General features: G+C 40.1%; 1 protein-coding gene across 2 annotated transcripts in view; it reads right to left on the reverse strand.

Annotated features, from left to right (window-relative positions):
* The window catches only part of drosha (drosha ribonuclease III), a 106,618-nt gene that overhangs the window by 7,484 nt on the left and 81,594 nt on the right, over positions 1-17,540 (reverse strand). For both annotated transcript variants that reach the window (XM_052016701.1, XM_052016702.1), the window contains exons 28-31: positions 16,197-16,279; positions 15,555-15,658; positions 10,866-10,958; positions 4,830-4,876 (exon numbers count right to left, since the gene is read on the reverse strand). In XM_052016701.1, the coding sequence (XP_051872661.1) occupies positions 4,830-4,876; positions 10,866-10,958; positions 15,555-15,658; positions 16,197-16,279 (327 nt within the window). The remainder of the gene's footprint in view (positions 1-4,829; positions 4,877-10,865; positions 10,959-15,554; positions 15,659-16,196; positions 16,280-17,540) is intronic.

Consider the following 17,540-nt stretch of genomic DNA (forward strand, 5'->3'; position numbering starts at 1 on the left):
CACACCTGCACTGTGCTCCCTAAAATATTCCTCTTTGACCCCGTTTTTGGCCACCTGCCCCAAAGCCTCTTCACGTGGCTCAGCTTTAAATTGTGTTTGATAATGAGCAGCCGACACTGCTTTGCTGTTGCTTGTTTGTGTTAGAGATTGTGGAACCACTTTCAAATAAAGAAGATGGTTGCTGAGAAAATATCCTTGCTCAATAGCTCAATATTCACAAACAAATGAAGGATATTGAGCAGATTATTCCAAAACCTGTGGGTAAATTCTCAACCACCATATTCTTCAGCTGCTTTGAAGCCTTGTTTGAAAACAGGATCTTGGACTCAAGCTTTCATGTCTATGTGCTATAGAAAAAAAGGTTTTGTTCCTCTATTCTCTTCTCTAGCCATGCAAAACAGGCCCTTGTTTATATGGTCAGTTCTGCAAAAACAAAAGTCTCGAACAATGACCTTAATGTATTAGGCATTTTGTGCTTTGCAGTTTGTTAGCTAAAGACATAATCCTGAAGACAAAAATTTACTGAGTGAAAGGGATATATGCCAGGTCTGTTTTCAAGAATTTCTTTGCATGTTCATCTAGGGAGATGGCAAAGGCAATGGCAATAACTTGCCTTTTAATGATGTAAAGCATATCCCAGTGCTTTGCAGAGTGTCACCAAACAAAACTTGACACTAAGCCATCTGGGAAGATAAAGAACAACTTTGGTCAATGGAGTATACTATACTAAAAGAGAGAAAGATAGCAAGGTATAGAGATTAGAACATAGAACACTACAGCACAGTACAGGCCCTTCGGCCCACAATGTTGTGCCGACGTTTTATCCTGCTCTAAGATCTTTCTAACCCCTCCCCATAGCTCCCTATTTTTCTGTCATTCATGTGTCTATCTAAGAGTCTCTTAAATGTTCCTAATGTATCTGCCCCCACAACCTCAACCGGCAGTGCGTTCCACGCACCCACCACACTCTGTGTAAAAAACTTACCCCTGACATCCCCTTATACATTCCTCCAATCACCTTAAAATTATGCCCCCTCGTATTAGCCATTGTCGCCCTGGGAAAAAGTCTCTGACTGTCCACTCAATCTATGCCTCTTATCATCTTGTACACCTCTATCAAGTCCCCTCTCATCCTCCTCCTCTCCAAAGAGAAAAGCCCTAGCTCGCTCAACCTATCCTCATAAGACATGCTCTTTAATCCAGGCAACAATCCAGAGTTTACGGCAGCTGTGGGGAGACTGAAACTGGTGAAGTGCAAGACGACAAAAATGAAGGAGCAGAGAGATAATGCAGGCTTGGAGAGCTGCAGGACGGGACAAACGTAGGAAGCTGTGAGGTCATGAAGGTATCTGAAAACAAGAATTATATTTTAAAACTATGGTGTTGGCTGGCTGGGAAAGATGAGCCTGATGGGTGACAGGGGTTTATGTTACAAGCAATGGAGTTCTGGACAAGCGTGTCAACAGAGGCAGGGCAGAATTAGCCAATAACTGTACAGCTATTTGGGCAGAAATCACAGCATTAAATCACAGCAGAAATCACAAATCTGTTCCACACAGTCAGTTATCAATTAAGGGGAGTTGAAGTCAAGGTCAGATCACCCTTGATCTATTGAAGGGCAGAGCAGGCTTGGAGGGCCACATGGTCCACTTCTGTTCTTTATGCTGTTATTGCTGGGAGCTGGTGCCTGGGTAACTGCGTTCATGGTCGGGATCAAATGGCTTCCCAATAGATAGTTGGAAGAAATTTCTGCCTATTTCATCGCCCTATAGGTGTCTCTCTGAGAGAGAAAAAAAATTACTTCATCCTAGTCTTAAATGGGCAACCTCTTATTTTAAAACTATGAGCCTTTGTTCTGGATTCTCACACCAGAGTAAACACCGTCTCCAGATCCTCTCTGTCAAGATCCCTCAGGATCTTTTATGTTTCAATCAAATCCACTTTCACTCTTCTAAATCCAGCAGGTCAAGCCCACCCTGACCAACTCTTTCAGCATCAGAGAAAGAGCCCACCCACCCGGGTTATCCTCTCTCCTCTCTTCTTCCATCAGGCAGAAGATACAGGAGCCTGAGGGCACATACCACCAAGCTCAAGGACAGCTTCTATCCCACTGTGATAAGACTATTAAACGGTTCCCTTATACAATGAGATGGACTCTTGACCTCACAATCCACCTTGTTATGACCTTGCACCTTATTGTCTACCTGCACTGCACTTCCCTGTAGCTGTGACACTTTACTCTGCATTCTGTTATTGTTTTTACCCTGTACTACCTCAATGCACTGTGTAATGAATTGACCTGTACAATCAGTATGCAAGACAAGTTTTTCACTGTACCTTGGTACAAGTGACAATAATAAACCAATACCAATCGGTGCATTCTAGGTTTCAATCCAGGAGAACCTTCTCTGAACTGTCTCCAACACATGAGCATCCTTCCTTAAATCAGAAGACCAATTCTCTGCATGGTGCTCAAAATGTGGTCTCATCAATGCCTCATGTAACTGCAGGGTAATTAAGAACAATTTCTAGAAATTCACCTGAAATCAGCACGTTTATACACATGCAATACAAAACGGTTTCTTTCTTGTTTAGTAAATTTTGGAGGCAGAGTATATCATCCATGTTAGTGCTACAAACCAAGGACGAAGACAGATTGCTGTGGGTCTGGAATCGCTTCCAGACTATGTAAGAAAGGAGGATTTTCTACACTATTGGACATTAATCAGGAGAATTATTACAATTATCTGGTATTTCAAGGTACTACCATTTACACTGGCTTTTCATCGCATATTTGCTTAACAGAAGCTCCCTCGGTGCTCTAGTAGGATTTGAACTTGTGTCTCCAGATCTTTAGCCCGAACTTTTGGGTTACTTGTCTGGTAACATAACCAATATTCTACTGTGGCCCTAAGGCATATCAAGAAAAAAAAGAGCAAGGCTGAAACCAGCCTGAGTAATGCGAAGATCATTTAATGGGAGCAAGATGATTAGGTTTCAGCAAGCAAAGCTCTGAAAAGGTTCACTTACACTGATATTTCCCTCTTTGTTGTGAAAAAGGGCAAAAATTCCAATAGCAAAACAAAGTATAACACAAGGTCCAACCAACAATAAACCTTGGGCTAGAAATTTGTTTGCAGTTGTATTCGATAAATTTGCAAAAGACCAACACTGGTTTCAATCAAGCCAAATTTCAGAAGTAACGTATAGGCTCTTATCTGGAAAAGTTGTAGAGCAAATAAATAAATTATAATGCACATTTAGCTTTAGTTACATTGCTGTCGGTACAGCACAGGAATATAACTATAGGCCTCTTTGTTGTACTTATTCAAGGTTTAATACAAATGGCATGGTAGCATAGTGGTTAGCATAATGTTTTACAGCGCCAGCGACCCGGGTTCAAATCCGGCCACTGTCTGTAAGGAGTTTGTACATTCTCCCCATGTCTGTGTGGGTTTCCTCCCACATTCCGAAAGACGTACAGGTTAGGAAGTTGTGGGCATGCTATGTTGGCGCGGGAAGCGTGGCAACACTTGCGGGCTGCCCCCAAATCACTATGCAAAAAGATGTATTTCACTGTGTACATGTGACTAATAAAGAAATCTGATCTTATCCTTCTGAAAATGAGATGATAAGCCAGATCTTGTGGTTATGAATACAGAAAAAAAGTATAGAAAAATATGTGAGGGTAAGAGTGAGGTCCCTCATGCTGATTGAGTTAACTTCACACAAAGCCTTAAGTGGAGAATCAGGGCACATTGCCCAGCATTTCCTGACATGCAAAGGCTGGGTGCTAAACGTAAAGCACTAAATGATGCAATCACCAAAGCAATCCCACTGTCTGATGTATCACTGACTACACTGATCAGAAATCAGGTGCTGGAAATCAGAAACAAAATCCATTGTTGTTGGAAGTGCTCAACAAGTTTGGCAGCATCTGGGCTAGAAAACCAAGTTAATATCTCAGGCTCTGCTGAAAGATCGAGGTCCCAAAACAACTATTTTTCTCTCCACAGTTGCTGCCAGTCCCACTGAGTATTGCAGAATGTTCTGTTTAATTTACTACATTGTACATACATACATATCAATAGCAAGCAAATGACTATAGAAAACAGGCATAAGCAGAATGCAAATTCTCTATTTCTTTTTAATGAGAAATACTATTTTGTTCTGAGCTGACATAAAACACCGTTAAATAAAGTGACAGAAATACTGAGTAGATTTACTAGCTAGTCAGTAACCATAATGGAATATTGAGTAATTATTGATCAATGAGCAAATCTATTGACTAATATTCATGAGAAAACCAACCTGGTCACTAATATTCACTTTGGGCTGAATATAAACAATCAAAAAATTAATCAAATAAGCAAGTCAGGGACGTGGCAATTTTCTCCTGTATTATTGTAATGCTGATGCTCCTTGGACAGCCTCTATGTTCTTCTTTACTAATTAATTTGATACATCAACATCTTCAGATTTTGAGCTTTAGACATCAGTATACCTTTTCCAGGATATCCATTAAACTCAAAGCTAATGACAACTGGTCACTTGATAATTGGTAACAGTCTGCTGACTCGTGTATACTTCATAGACAAGTAATCAAGTCCATGATTAACATACCCTGTTTCTGCAGATCAATGGCGAAGGAAATACAAGACTGACACTCCTCTCAAATGAGGACAGCTTTACACGGTCCACGGTGCTTCCTACGCACCTTAATCATTATTTTCATTTATCAGTTCAAGTCCAACATGTCCAAATGTAAAATTTATGGAATTTGGCAGTAGAACAAGTATAATAAATGTAATAAAAAGAAATCTACTTACATTTTTCTAATGCATCCATGGCAGCTCCCATTTCTGCTTGTTGAATGCTATTTGAAAGAGAACACATTTCTTAGAATGGTAAACTAATACATGAACTAAGAGATTTTGTTTCTCCCAGGAGCAAGTGCTAGTTTAAGGATGGAAAAATGGAACCAAAATATCAACATTACGAAAAAAGGCAATGCAAATGATGGAAATCTAAAACAAGAACAGGTTGTGCATGTCAGCCCATATCTGTGGAATTACCTTTACAGGTCAACGGCCTTCCATCAAGACACATTTCACCAGTGGTTGTGGAGGCAGGGGAATAAAGTTAAGTGGGCCTGGAGTTTTTCTTTGTCTTTTATTTCATGTGCATCCTTTGCACAGCTTGGATTGATAAAATTGTAGACTATCTCTGTTCTCTACAAGCAATAGTGTCTCAAGTGGAATAAGCTACAATTATTTCAGTCAAGCTGCTGGGGTAATGCAGCTGTTAATGTTGGTTTCATCACCGCACAACAGTCCAAATCATAAATTGTGTGGAATGAAGGCTGATGCTCTTGGCTATAAGATTGCACAGATAGGATGCTGCATCGCTTTGAGCCCAAATACAACTCATTATGGATCATGTAAGAACCAATGAGTTAATTGCAAAAATGAAACACAGGTGATTTCCATGACAAAAATCCTTCCTGATCTATGACTACTTGTTTCAATACAGGTGCTTTAGAGAAGCAGTTAGCGTAACGCTATTACAGCGCCAGCAACCCCGGTTCAATTCCGGCCGCTGTCTGGAAAGAGTTTGTACATTCTCCCCGTGTCTGCGTGGATTTCCTCCGGGTGCTCTGGTTTCCTCCCACATTCCAAAGACGTACGGGTTAGGAAGTTGTGAGCATGCTATGTTGGTGCCAAAAACATGGCGACACTTGTGGGCTGCCCCCAGAACACTCTATGCAAAAGATGCATTTCACTGTGTGTTTCGATGTATATGTGACCAATAAAGATATATATTATTACTATAGTTGATGTGGTAACCAAATCCCCCATTTGCTCCTTCAAAGGCAGAAGATACCAATGCACTATCTCAAAGACGACTACGGAGTTAAACTGTGTTCTGGCCAATATTTATCCTTCACTTGATACCAATAAATCAGTTTAACTGGACGTTATCACATTACTCTTTACGGGAGGTGGTGTGCGCTCATTGGTTGTTACATTTCCTCCATTAGAATAGGAGCTGCGTTTCAATGGCTGCAGAGTACTCTGACTCATCCTGAATGGACAAAATGGTCCCACTGGATCTTTACCAGATAGAGGGGAGCTTGGTTTAATGATTCATCCGAAAGGTAACACCTCCAACAACTCATTCAGCCTGGAATTTGGAGTAGGGTTTGAACCAACATTCTTCTGGCTCAGAGGCAACAGCAAGAGGACCGATCAGCAGCTAAGGATTCCGTGTATTACCCAAAAGTAGCCCTGCACAATTGCCAAGTCCTTTTCAAAAGCAGACTTTTATTCTGCAGCCTATTAAGAGCAAAAAGATAATTCAATACTGAGTTTGCCCTTCTGACACAATGATTAAAAGCCTGAAGTTGCAAGAATGTATATGCAAATGACTTTGAGCTCTTTAATTATAATCTTTACAGAATAAGCTAAGCTACCAGATCTTGATTCACCTACTAAACTAGCCAGCTACCATTAAGCGATGACCTTTATTGCTTTTACTGGTACTGGATTTAAATCATGGCTCCCAAATGTAAGGTGCAGAGAGTACAGCTAATCTTTCAGCCCTGTCTCCCTCACACCTCTTCATTAATTTATCTAGTGAGCAAATTTCTCTTTATGATCACATAAGACTCTCATGGCACAGCAGATAATTTCAATGCTGAATGCAGAATTCCTGAAGCTAGCAGCATTAGGAAATGTGAAACTGCAATTCAAATTTGTCAATGATAATTTCTGGCAATGCTTTTGTAGCTGGAGGCACTTGCAACATAACTTAGTCATTCCTCCCCCTTCTCCTCTCCAAAGGCCACAGGAATTATTGGAAGACTGTGCAGAATTATACAATTAATCCAAACTTTTCTAAATAACACATTGGACAAGGGACAATGGCAGTCTTTGTAATATGTTGTTTTGATCTTCCCTGTCTTTCCACAGGCATTAGTAGAGGCATGGCTTGGCTGGCCTTCAATGTCATTGCTGATCTTTCTGCATTACCCCATATCCCCTAATTCCTTTAGTATCCAAGCATCTATTGATCTCCACCTTAATTAAATTCAACAGCCTCTCTTGGGGCAAAGAATTATAAAGATCCACAGCCCTTAGAGTGAATAAGTTTTTCCTCATCACAAACCTAAGTCACTGTCCTTTCTTTCTGAGATCATGACTCCGAAATCTGAGATTCCCCAACAAAGCAAACAGTCTCACAACATTTACCCCTCCAAATCCTTTAAAACTATTATGTTTCAATGAGATCACTTCCCATTTTTGCAATGGGACATAGGCCCTCGTCTCCTTTCAGGACAATTCCTCTATCCTTGGAATATGTCCCAGTAATGTACCATTTCTTGATTGGTAGCACATATAGAGTGCTGGACCCAAGACACATCATCTGTGGATCTAAAATATGTGTAAGTATGAACAAGGCTGATTCAGTTCAGGTTTTCTACCTACTTCCACGTGGCAATCTTCACACAAAACTTCCATGTACATTGCCATGCGAATTGAGCAACATTCAACTCCCAAAACAAAAATATACTAATCAGCGATGCTTATTAGTTAGATTATTTGAATACTGGCCCCTCTCTCTGAATGCTGACATTGAATGAAACAAAACACTTGACTTAACCCAACAATGCTAATGCAAAAATTATTTGACATAAATTTCATCAAACATACATTTCATCAAAAATGTATTAGGGAGAGGATGATGGAAAAGATTATCACTTCTGACTTGGAATATTAACTCTGTCTCTCTCTCCCTCTGCACAGATGATGCCTGGCCTGCTGGATATTTCCAGCATATTTGGATGGATATTTTAATCAGTGCCAGAGCAAACGACACCCACCACAGCCTCAAAGAAAGCAGCCTACAAAAATCTGTCAATATCAATGTCAAAATCTTCCTCTTTCCTACAGTCAATTGCTTTCTGGCAACTCGTCTTGAGGAGGAATGCTCTGGCAAACAGCAACAGTGATGTCATCAACCAAATGAAGAATCAACAAAATTGAAGGATTCTCATGCAGTAAATCAGGACGAAAAATGCACAAGTATTAACTAATTTTCAGAATTTCATCGTGTACAAAATAAAGAATGGAACACATGCATATGATGAAAAAAGCTACTGAAATATCACGAACAAATACTCTTAAACAAGAAAATCAATTTGAAATCCATTTTAAAATGCAATCTGAGGGATTTACAACCTATATACATAAAATTAGGATTTAGCAACTCGAGAGTTAGCCAACCAAAGATTATGACCTTCAAAACTCACACATCTTTCGTACAGCAAAGTATAACACTTTCAAGATATTTCCACAGTTAATTAGTTTGCAAGCAAGTTTTTGTCAATTCACTGATTTGCCTTGATTACACTATTGGAGGAATAGGGAATCACTGACAGCATCCACGTTTAACTGCACATGCATTGCACTAGAAATTGTTGTCAGTTTCATGTTGTAATGACAGCACATACTTGCAGTTTCACCATTATTATGGTGGAAAATTCAAACCCTTTTTGATCTTATGCAAAAACAAGAAGAAACAGAGAAGCCCTGTTTCTCTCTCTCCATGGTCAATGTAGCAAGTACCTAATGTTTGCTTTCTGAAGAAAGATGGACCATTTTTTAAGTTTCACCATATTCTTGCTTATGCAGTTGGGAGATGATTCTTTATACATTCTTGAACTAATAAACTTTTAAAAGACCTGTTTACTCTCGTAACTTTTCATGAATCAATAATTATTGTCAAAGAAAATTAAATCACACAGGAATTACATTCATCCACAAAGATCAATTACTTTGTTGTTGCCTCAGTCCCACTGCATGCTCTCTGCCACAATGGTGATTACAATCAGTAGCTCACAAATGGATTATAATAAAGAATGGCAACACATTCCATTTTTTTCCATTAAGAATGTTCAATGTGGCCTCTATATTTTTTATAGTATTTTCTGTGCAAAACCAAAGTTGATATTCATTAGGACTTCAAGGCAATTTCAGATTATTTTAATCAGATTTCATTTCTTATATTACAATGGGCACAGATTCATAACTGGTATCTGTTCAGAAGAACATAGAGTCAGTGGACCAGGATTACAACTCAGTCCTCTCGGGTAAACTACTGTTAACAAAGCAATGAGGGGAGAGTCAATGCAATGCCATGCCATTAAACAGGTGAGAATGAAGCTTACTACATTCCTGCTGAGCTGTGCGAGTCTCTTGGGAACTTTGAAACTTGACATCTACACTAATTAAACAAAATCACCTGAGGAAAGCTGTGGCTGTATCTGACTACCTGCAGAAGGTGGTCTGGAAAATCTTGCTACATTTAGTCCAACTAATACCAAAATGACACTTCACACCAACAAGAATAAAAATGCTTCCTGAATCAATGTGGCCTGTTCAGTATAACTGGGCAAATGCTCACTGAAGATTTAGTGGGGCGTCTGCTCTGTTACTCCACTGCAATCAAATGTTTACATATTATGGATAATTCAGTAACACACACACTTTAATAAATGGTAAAAGTACACCACACAAACTTCTATTAATAATAAGACTAATAAGGTCATTGTAGGACTGAAATAAGAGTATGCAACAGGTTTATCTCTAACTCTCACATATCTGTTACAGATGAACCTCCTTCCAAGTTTTTTTCAGTTTTTCAGTTCATTTTCTTTCTTTCTCTGGACAGTGCTCACATAATTGGATAGGCTACTGGCATTAATATAGGCACTGGATTCAGAAATGTATCACTGATCCTTCTGTCTCACTGGATCCAAGTAATTGTAATGGCCCTACAGACTGTACTTTCACAATCTCTGCACTAGTTCAAGGTGGGAGGTAGCTCCAGGCTTCATAATGAAAAGCAACTCTATCCTGATCTTTCCACAGCACTTATACATATTTGCCATTATACACACGAGCTTGCATGACAAGCATGAACAGGTCGTGTAACTTTAAAGATATTGGGCATCACAGGTTGGAACATCTTATCCTGATACAAACACAACAACATGGACACCCATAGTACTGTTAACTGCTTAGAGTTACTGGATCAAGAATAAACATGCCGAGATGTTCCTCCCTTCAGTAAGGTGGTTCCTGAGTTCACCATAATGTTTCCATCGGCCTAATCTTTGATGTTTTTAGTAAACCAACTTGTCCTAAAATTTTGACAAGTCTTTTGTAGAATCCAAAAACTAAAACTGAGCATTGCACAGTGGTCTGATGGTGGGGAGAGGTATAAGGGTGGTGTTTTGGAATACTTCACCATGATGTGAAGCTGGCCCTGTGATGACCATCCTCAGCTGAAGCAAACCAAACTGATCGAGTCCCCATCAATGGAGTCAATTCAAAGTGCATTCAAGGGAAGAAGTGCAAGCACAGTGATGCATCAGTTAGTGTTGCTGCTTCACAGCTCTAGAGACCCCAATGCGACCTTGATCATAGGAGTGGAACCTGCATGTTCTGTGACTGACTGAGATTTGTCCCTCATCCCAAATAAGTACTGGTAGGTTAATTGGCTGCTATATTACCCCTTAATACAGGTAGATGGTAAAAGAATCAAAGGTGAGATGATGGGCATGTGAGAGAGAATATATTGCAGGGCTACATGGAAATAAGGAGCAAGGAGGATGGGATTGTTTTTCTGGGAACTGGCACAGCTGATGGACCTAATGATCTCCTTCTGTGTCCTGGTGAGTCCGTACGTCTTCCATTGGCCCTTGGTATAGCACACTGTTAGTCAATAATTATTAGGTTAGCACCCATGCTGAATAAAAGACAATCAAAACAATACCTTACTACTTATAAAGACAATCATACCTTGGACCTGTACCACAGCCAATTCTCTCTCCTTTGAAATATACAGCTACAGTATATGTCCTGGCATGAGATGGTCCCACTGTCTGAAGAATCCTGACAAAACAATAAATAATTTTAATAGCTCTCAGCAAAAACAGCCACACCTTTGCATAAAAACAATCAAACATTTGAAAATAAGACCTTCACTTTGACAGCTTGGGGAAAGCCAAGTAGATCATTCATGGCACATTTGAGGAGGTACACTTCATAACTCTGAGGAATCCCCATATGTAAACTTAGTGCAAATGTACAATTAAACCTATGCAATCACAAATTGAACCTCAACAAATTTTCAGGTCATCCTAAAAAAATATAGGGCTGGTCCGCAAGTTAAAGTCCTAAATTGGGGCAAGGCTAATTTTGAGAACATTAGACAGGAACTTGCAAAGGTTGATTCAGAGGGTCTGTTAGCAGGTAAAGGGGCATCTGGCAAGTGGGAGGCTTTTAAAAGTGAGTTATGGCCAACATGTTCCTGTCAAAGACAGGGACAAAGCTGGCAGGATGAGGGAACCCCAGTTAATGAGGGATATTGGTGCTCTGGACAGGAAAAAGAGGCATATGTCAGGTATAGGCAGCTGGGATAACAGGAATCCCCAGAGTATAAGGGATTGGCAGTATAATGGACAACAAAGAAGACTGTCCAAGCTTAAATCAGGATCAGGATCAACTGGCAAAATAGGCAAAGGAATGACAGATGGAATTAACACACGACAAGTGTGAAGTGATGCATTTTGGGAAGTTAATCCAGGGCAGGACTTGCACAGTAAATGACAAGGCCCTGGAGAATGTAGAACAGAAACCTAGGGGAACAAGAACATAGTCTCTTGAAAATGGCACCACAGTTAGACAGGGTGGTGAAGGTGCATGGCGCGCTTGAGTACAAGAGTTGTGATGTCATGTTACAGCTGTACAAGATGTTGGTGAGACCACACTTGGGAGTATTGTGCGCAGTTCTGGCCAGCATGCTATAGGAAGAATGTGATTAAGCCAGAGAGGGTGCAGAAAAGGTTCACAAGGATGTTGCTGGGACTGGAGGATTTGATTTATAAGGGGAGATTGGATAGGTTGGGACCGTTTTCCCAGCAGGGAAGCAGGCTGAGGGGGTGATCTTGTTGGGGTTTATAAAATCATGAGCGGGCATAGATAAGGAGGATGGTCCCAGTCTTTTTCCCAGGGTAGGGAAATCCAAAACTCGAGGGCAGAGGTTTAAGGTGAGAAGGGTAAGACTTAAAGAGGATCAGAGGAGCAAGTTTTTCACACAGATGGTGATGGGTATATGGAGTGAAATGCCAGAGGAAGTGGTGAGGCAGGTACAATTACAACCATTAAAAGACATTTGGACAAGCACATGGATAGGAAAGGTTTAGGGGGATATGAGCCAAATGCAGCCAACAGCTCAGGTTGACACCTTGGTCAGTATGGATGAGATGGGCCGAAGAGCATGTTTCTTTGTCTATGACCTGAAGATTTGGGACAGTCTCGTAAAGTTGAAACATAGAACAGTACAGCACAGAACAGGCCCTTCGGCCCACAATGTTGTGCCAACGTAGCTATTCCCTCCTATCTACAGAATGCCCATATCCCTCTATTTTCCTCTCATTCATGCGCCCATCCAAGCCCCTCTTAAAAGCCCCCAGTGAATTCGCCTCCACTACCCTATCAGGCAACACATTCCAGGTATGTTTGAAGGAAGTGCAAATATGGAAAACAAAATGACCTGTGTTCACTCAATGTTTTGGAAATCAAGTGGAGAATGGTGGGGAAAGGACATAAAATAAATCTCTGTGGTGGGGCATAACAAAAAGTTTGGTGAACACTGAAATGAAGCACTAAGTTATTTCAACCCACAGCCGTAAAAGATAAATAGCAAAGACAGAGTCAGAACAGAAGTGTACCTATTGATGTAGAGGCAGTAGGACTGACTTGTACTTCATGACTGACAAGAAACATAACAATTGGAAAAAATGAAAAGGCGATATTCCCCTGAATCAATGGACTAAATGTCCATTTTGGAAGCAATTTACAGCTTAACAGGAACACAGAAAGATGGATTTGAAATGTGGTAAGCCTTGAAACCAATTTTGTTATCAGTACAGAAGCAACAAATCTGGAATTGTGATGGAAAATCTGGTACCTTGTCTATAAAGGAGGATTCTGGGAGGGTGACTACGTCAGGCTGTTGCTCAACAAGTCTGTGGGATAGCTGTCCCAATTAGAGATTGGTCACCAAACATGATAGCCACATGAATGATCGAAAAATGGAGGGCTATGTGGGAGGGAAGGGTTAGATAGATCTTAGAGCAGGATAAAATGTCGGCACATCATGTGCCAAAGGGCCTGTACTGTGCTGTAACGTTCTATGTTCAAACATTTGTGAGAAGGACTCTGCAAGTCGACTAGGAGCAGTTTTGCTATCTCCAAAGTCAGTTTCTAAGTCAATGCTGGGTGGTCTGTTCAGTTTTATTCTTATTCTGATGATACAACTGACTGGCTTGCTGCATCGTTTCAGAGGGCAGTTAAGAGTCAATCATCATACTTCCTTGAACACAGTAAAATTTCCCAAGGCACTTCACAGGAATATTATCAAATATAATTTAAAATGGTGCCTTAAAAGTGGCTTAACAGAGGAGAGAGCTCAAGGTCCAGGGACTGAGTCAAGGAATTACAGCTTAGAGTCTTGATGAAAAAAGACACAGAAGCCAATCATAAAATGTTAAAAAGCATATAACGTAAAACAGTATAGCACCGGAACAGGCCCTTTGGCCCACGATATCTGTGCCAACCATGAAGCCAAATGAAAATACTCCTATCTGCCCATATGTGATCGATATCCCTCCATTCCCTTTGTGTTCATACGTCTGTCTAAACACCTCTGAAATACCACTATCGTGTCTGCTTCTGTCACCACCCCTGGCGTTCCAGGCACCTATCACTCTCTGTGTAAAAAAACTTGCCAGTCACATCTCCCTTAAACCTTCTCCCCTCTCACCTTAAAGCTATGGCCTCTAGTATTTGACATTTCTAACCTGGGAAAGAGACTCTGACTCTCTACCCTTTCTACACCCCTCATAATTTTATAAACTTCTATCAGGTCTCCCCTGAGACACACCAAAGAAAACAATCCACGTCTGTCCAACCTCTCTTTATAGCTAATACTCTCTAATCCAGGCAGGATCCCGGTGAACCACCTCTACACCCTCTCCAAAGCCTCCACATCCTTCCTATAAAGGGGTGACTAGAACTAACACAATACTCCTAATATGACCTAACCAAAGTTTTAAACAGATGCAAATTAAGGGGTAATCAGGAGGTCAGAATTGGAGGAATGTAAATAGCTGAGAGGTTTCTCATGTTGAAGGAGAGCCAACATCACAAAGCATTTGAAAAACAAGGATGAAAGATTTAAAATCAAAGTGTTGCTGGACTGGGAGTCAATGGGGGCAGTGAGCACAGGGGTGATGGATGAATGGGACAGTGTCAATTAAGATATGTTTTGTTGCCAGCTTTCAGAGCAATGAAACACTCAAATCTAGAGATAACAAAGATGCAGAGACAGATGATACAGGCTATGTGGTCACAGGCTGACCTCAGGATTGAATGCGATGCTGAAATAACAATGTATTGGAAAGTACACACTTACATGGGCTTGCAGAAGGGAAATGGTTAATCCTTTACATCAGGTTTCACTTTTAAAATGAGCTCCTATTAGCAATGTTCAGTTATTAAAATGGATTCCAGTCAGACAATGTTTTAGCTAATAATGAGAGGGCAAACATTTCACAGTGATTCATCAGAGTACAGCCAAATGCCATCCCTGAAGACAGGCTTTATTTCCATGTAACTGAGTCCAGCTTAATGATTTGATTTACAGTTCAGTCAAGGCTAAGTTTTGGAAAACAAATCTTATGAAAATTGAACTTGTTATAGTTAATTGTGAGTGGTAAAGTGGAAACTTGCAGATCCTCATGTGGCTCAAGTGAATGAAAAGTGGAATGCTGGAAATAGATGCTTCAGAGTTTGACAAGAACTGCCCAGCAATTAACAATTCCAGATCAAAATCTGCGATATGTAAATACTCTGCTCTTTGCTGAAAAATCCTGTGTAAAGCCAGATTTGGAATAAAATATTTACTCTTGTTTGACAGTACAACTGTGGAATACTGTATCAATTTACCATTAGTGACTCCAGTGAGGCCTTAATAGGGAAAAAATGCATACTGTCTACTCATTTTTCAATGTTAATTTGTTTTTAGGGGATAAAATCCTCAAAGTTGCATTAAAACACAGATAAATGGTTAGTTGGTGTTTTATTCTGGTATCACAACCATTTCACTCTTATCGTCACCTGCTAAAGGTGATGTGAGAAATATCTGGCCTATGGAGGCAACCCAGCTCAATACTGCATTCCAAAATATTACAGAATAATCACACCACAAAGTGCTCCAATTACAAATAATTGAATAACAATTTAGGTATGCTCCAACAGTATACTATCCTCTTTGAATCTACTGAATTATATTAGACCAGAGAGGAATGTAATAATTCCGGTGATGCACAGAGAGGCGCAGAAAAAAATTTATAACCTTGGCTTTCAGTTAATCATCTTCACGTAATAAAAACATTTGTATTCGCACCACATAATAAAACTCACTTGTACAGAGGGATGTCGGGCTCTTTCCCCTCTGTTCTGAGGGTCAGGCAACACTGTTGTAGTTGAGACTTGGGGTCATTCCAATCCTGGTTCAGTATAAACTCCTGCAGCAACATAAAGGAAAGGCCATTAAAAATTAAAGCCTGTGCATGTCAACTGAGTTAACTGTAGACCTTGTACACTTTATCACTTCCATCAAACATAACCTTTGGATGCTTAACATACGAGCTTTTATCTTCCGAAGCAATCAAGCGAAAGGACATAGATAACACAGTAACTCCAAAATAGTCTAGACCAATTCTGTATAGCTTTACATGCATCTGTCTGGGAACCTTGCCACAGAGAACACTACAGGGAAATAAAAAGCACTAGTACATTGAGGAAAACTGCTGGTTTACAATTATTATTGTTATGTTCTGCTGACAGCAGCATTAACATCCACACTGGACAGAAAACATCAGTGGCTTGTACTAAAATGAGATGCACAATTCTTAAGTTCATGAACGGTGATAAAAAGTTTATCTAATTATGGTTCCAAGTAATAATAGTCTGAAATTGATCTGCAATATTATGTTAGATGCAAAGATTTCTACAATTGTAGGAAGATGTAGGCTTAATGAATTTACATTGAAATGTACTGACCTTCAATCTTGGGAAAAAACATACATTCATGAAAGTGCGGACGTAGTCCAGGTCCTGGTCAATGTAAAGTGCAGCTATGAATGCTAAATAAAACAGAAAATTAACTTTTAGTAATGACACATTGTTAACATTGACCGTGTTGTATGTATTGAATCCCCCACAGTCACAGATATATTTAGCACTGAAGGAGTCCATTCAGTTCATTGCGTCCTTGCTGTATGAAAAACAGCCAGAGACTCAAGCCACTTCCTTGCTCTCAGTTTGCAGCTTTACAAGTTACATCAAGTCCTTGTTCAGGAGTGTTCACAATGTGCTGAGGATTTATACCTTCACCACCTTTTCATTTTGAGAGTTCCAGATCCTATCTCACTCCAAGTGAAAATATTTTCCTTGTAATCCTACTACTACTTAAATCTATGTCTCCTGGGTCTTACTAACCACCTGCTAAAGATCCAAGGACCTATGACCTCTTAAGTTGATGTCCTATCTGCTAATCATTGTATTAAAAAATTGAAGAAACAGATCTTTTTTCAAAAAAAGATTAAATCAAGCAGATCAATTTCAGACACACCTTTGTGGGGAATCCCTCAAGAACACCCTGTTCAAAGACAATCTGTCAGCTCATGCCCATACTGAACATATGTACATTAACAGCAGTCATCGTTTCAATGCCAACATACTGAGCCAGATTGTTCTTGCAGCACCAAGTCTAGCAGGAGCTCCATAACGCACTGAGTGAGGGAGTGGATACACATCACATTAGGCCCCTCAGCTTTAGACCAGCCTTGGCTGGGGCATCTGGCTTGGCCCTATTCAATTCAATGGGGTCACCAACCTAGATAGAGAAGGTAACAGAAGGAAAGTAGTTTCCTTTTTATTTTAAAACAATATTTTAATTGATAGTAGTGTTATAATTAATTTACATGCTGAATGCAGTTTTAAATAAATTCATTAATTTTATATTCATGTTAATTATTTAAATGTGTTTCCACCATCTCTCCATATCCCTGGTAATCAGAGACAATGAAAAAGGCCTTCTGACACCTTGTGGATGACCCCGGCAGTGATAGGGGGCAGGCATTGGGAACTGTGAAGAGATTTCATGAGAGGTGAACTTGAGGCATACATTGGGCCCAACAGGATCATTGCTAACAGTGTGAAAAATGACAGCCTCTTCTATTCCAAGCCCAGACCTTGTAAACTGGCATCATGACTTTAATAGCTTATATGGAATTGGGGAACTGAGTTGGGAGAAGGGGAAATAGGGGTTGGCAGGTTGGGTAGAAAGTAGGGCTTCAATGGAGTTTAAACTGGTCGTTGGTTGCCAACATTAAATGCAAGTAC

Source organism: Pristis pectinata, chromosome 5 (assembly GCF_009764475.1).
Source record: "Pristis pectinata isolate sPriPec2 chromosome 5, sPriPec2.1.pri, whole genome shotgun sequence".
Classification (NCBI taxonomy): domain Eukaryota; kingdom Metazoa; phylum Chordata; class Chondrichthyes; order Rhinopristiformes; family Pristidae; genus Pristis; species Pristis pectinata.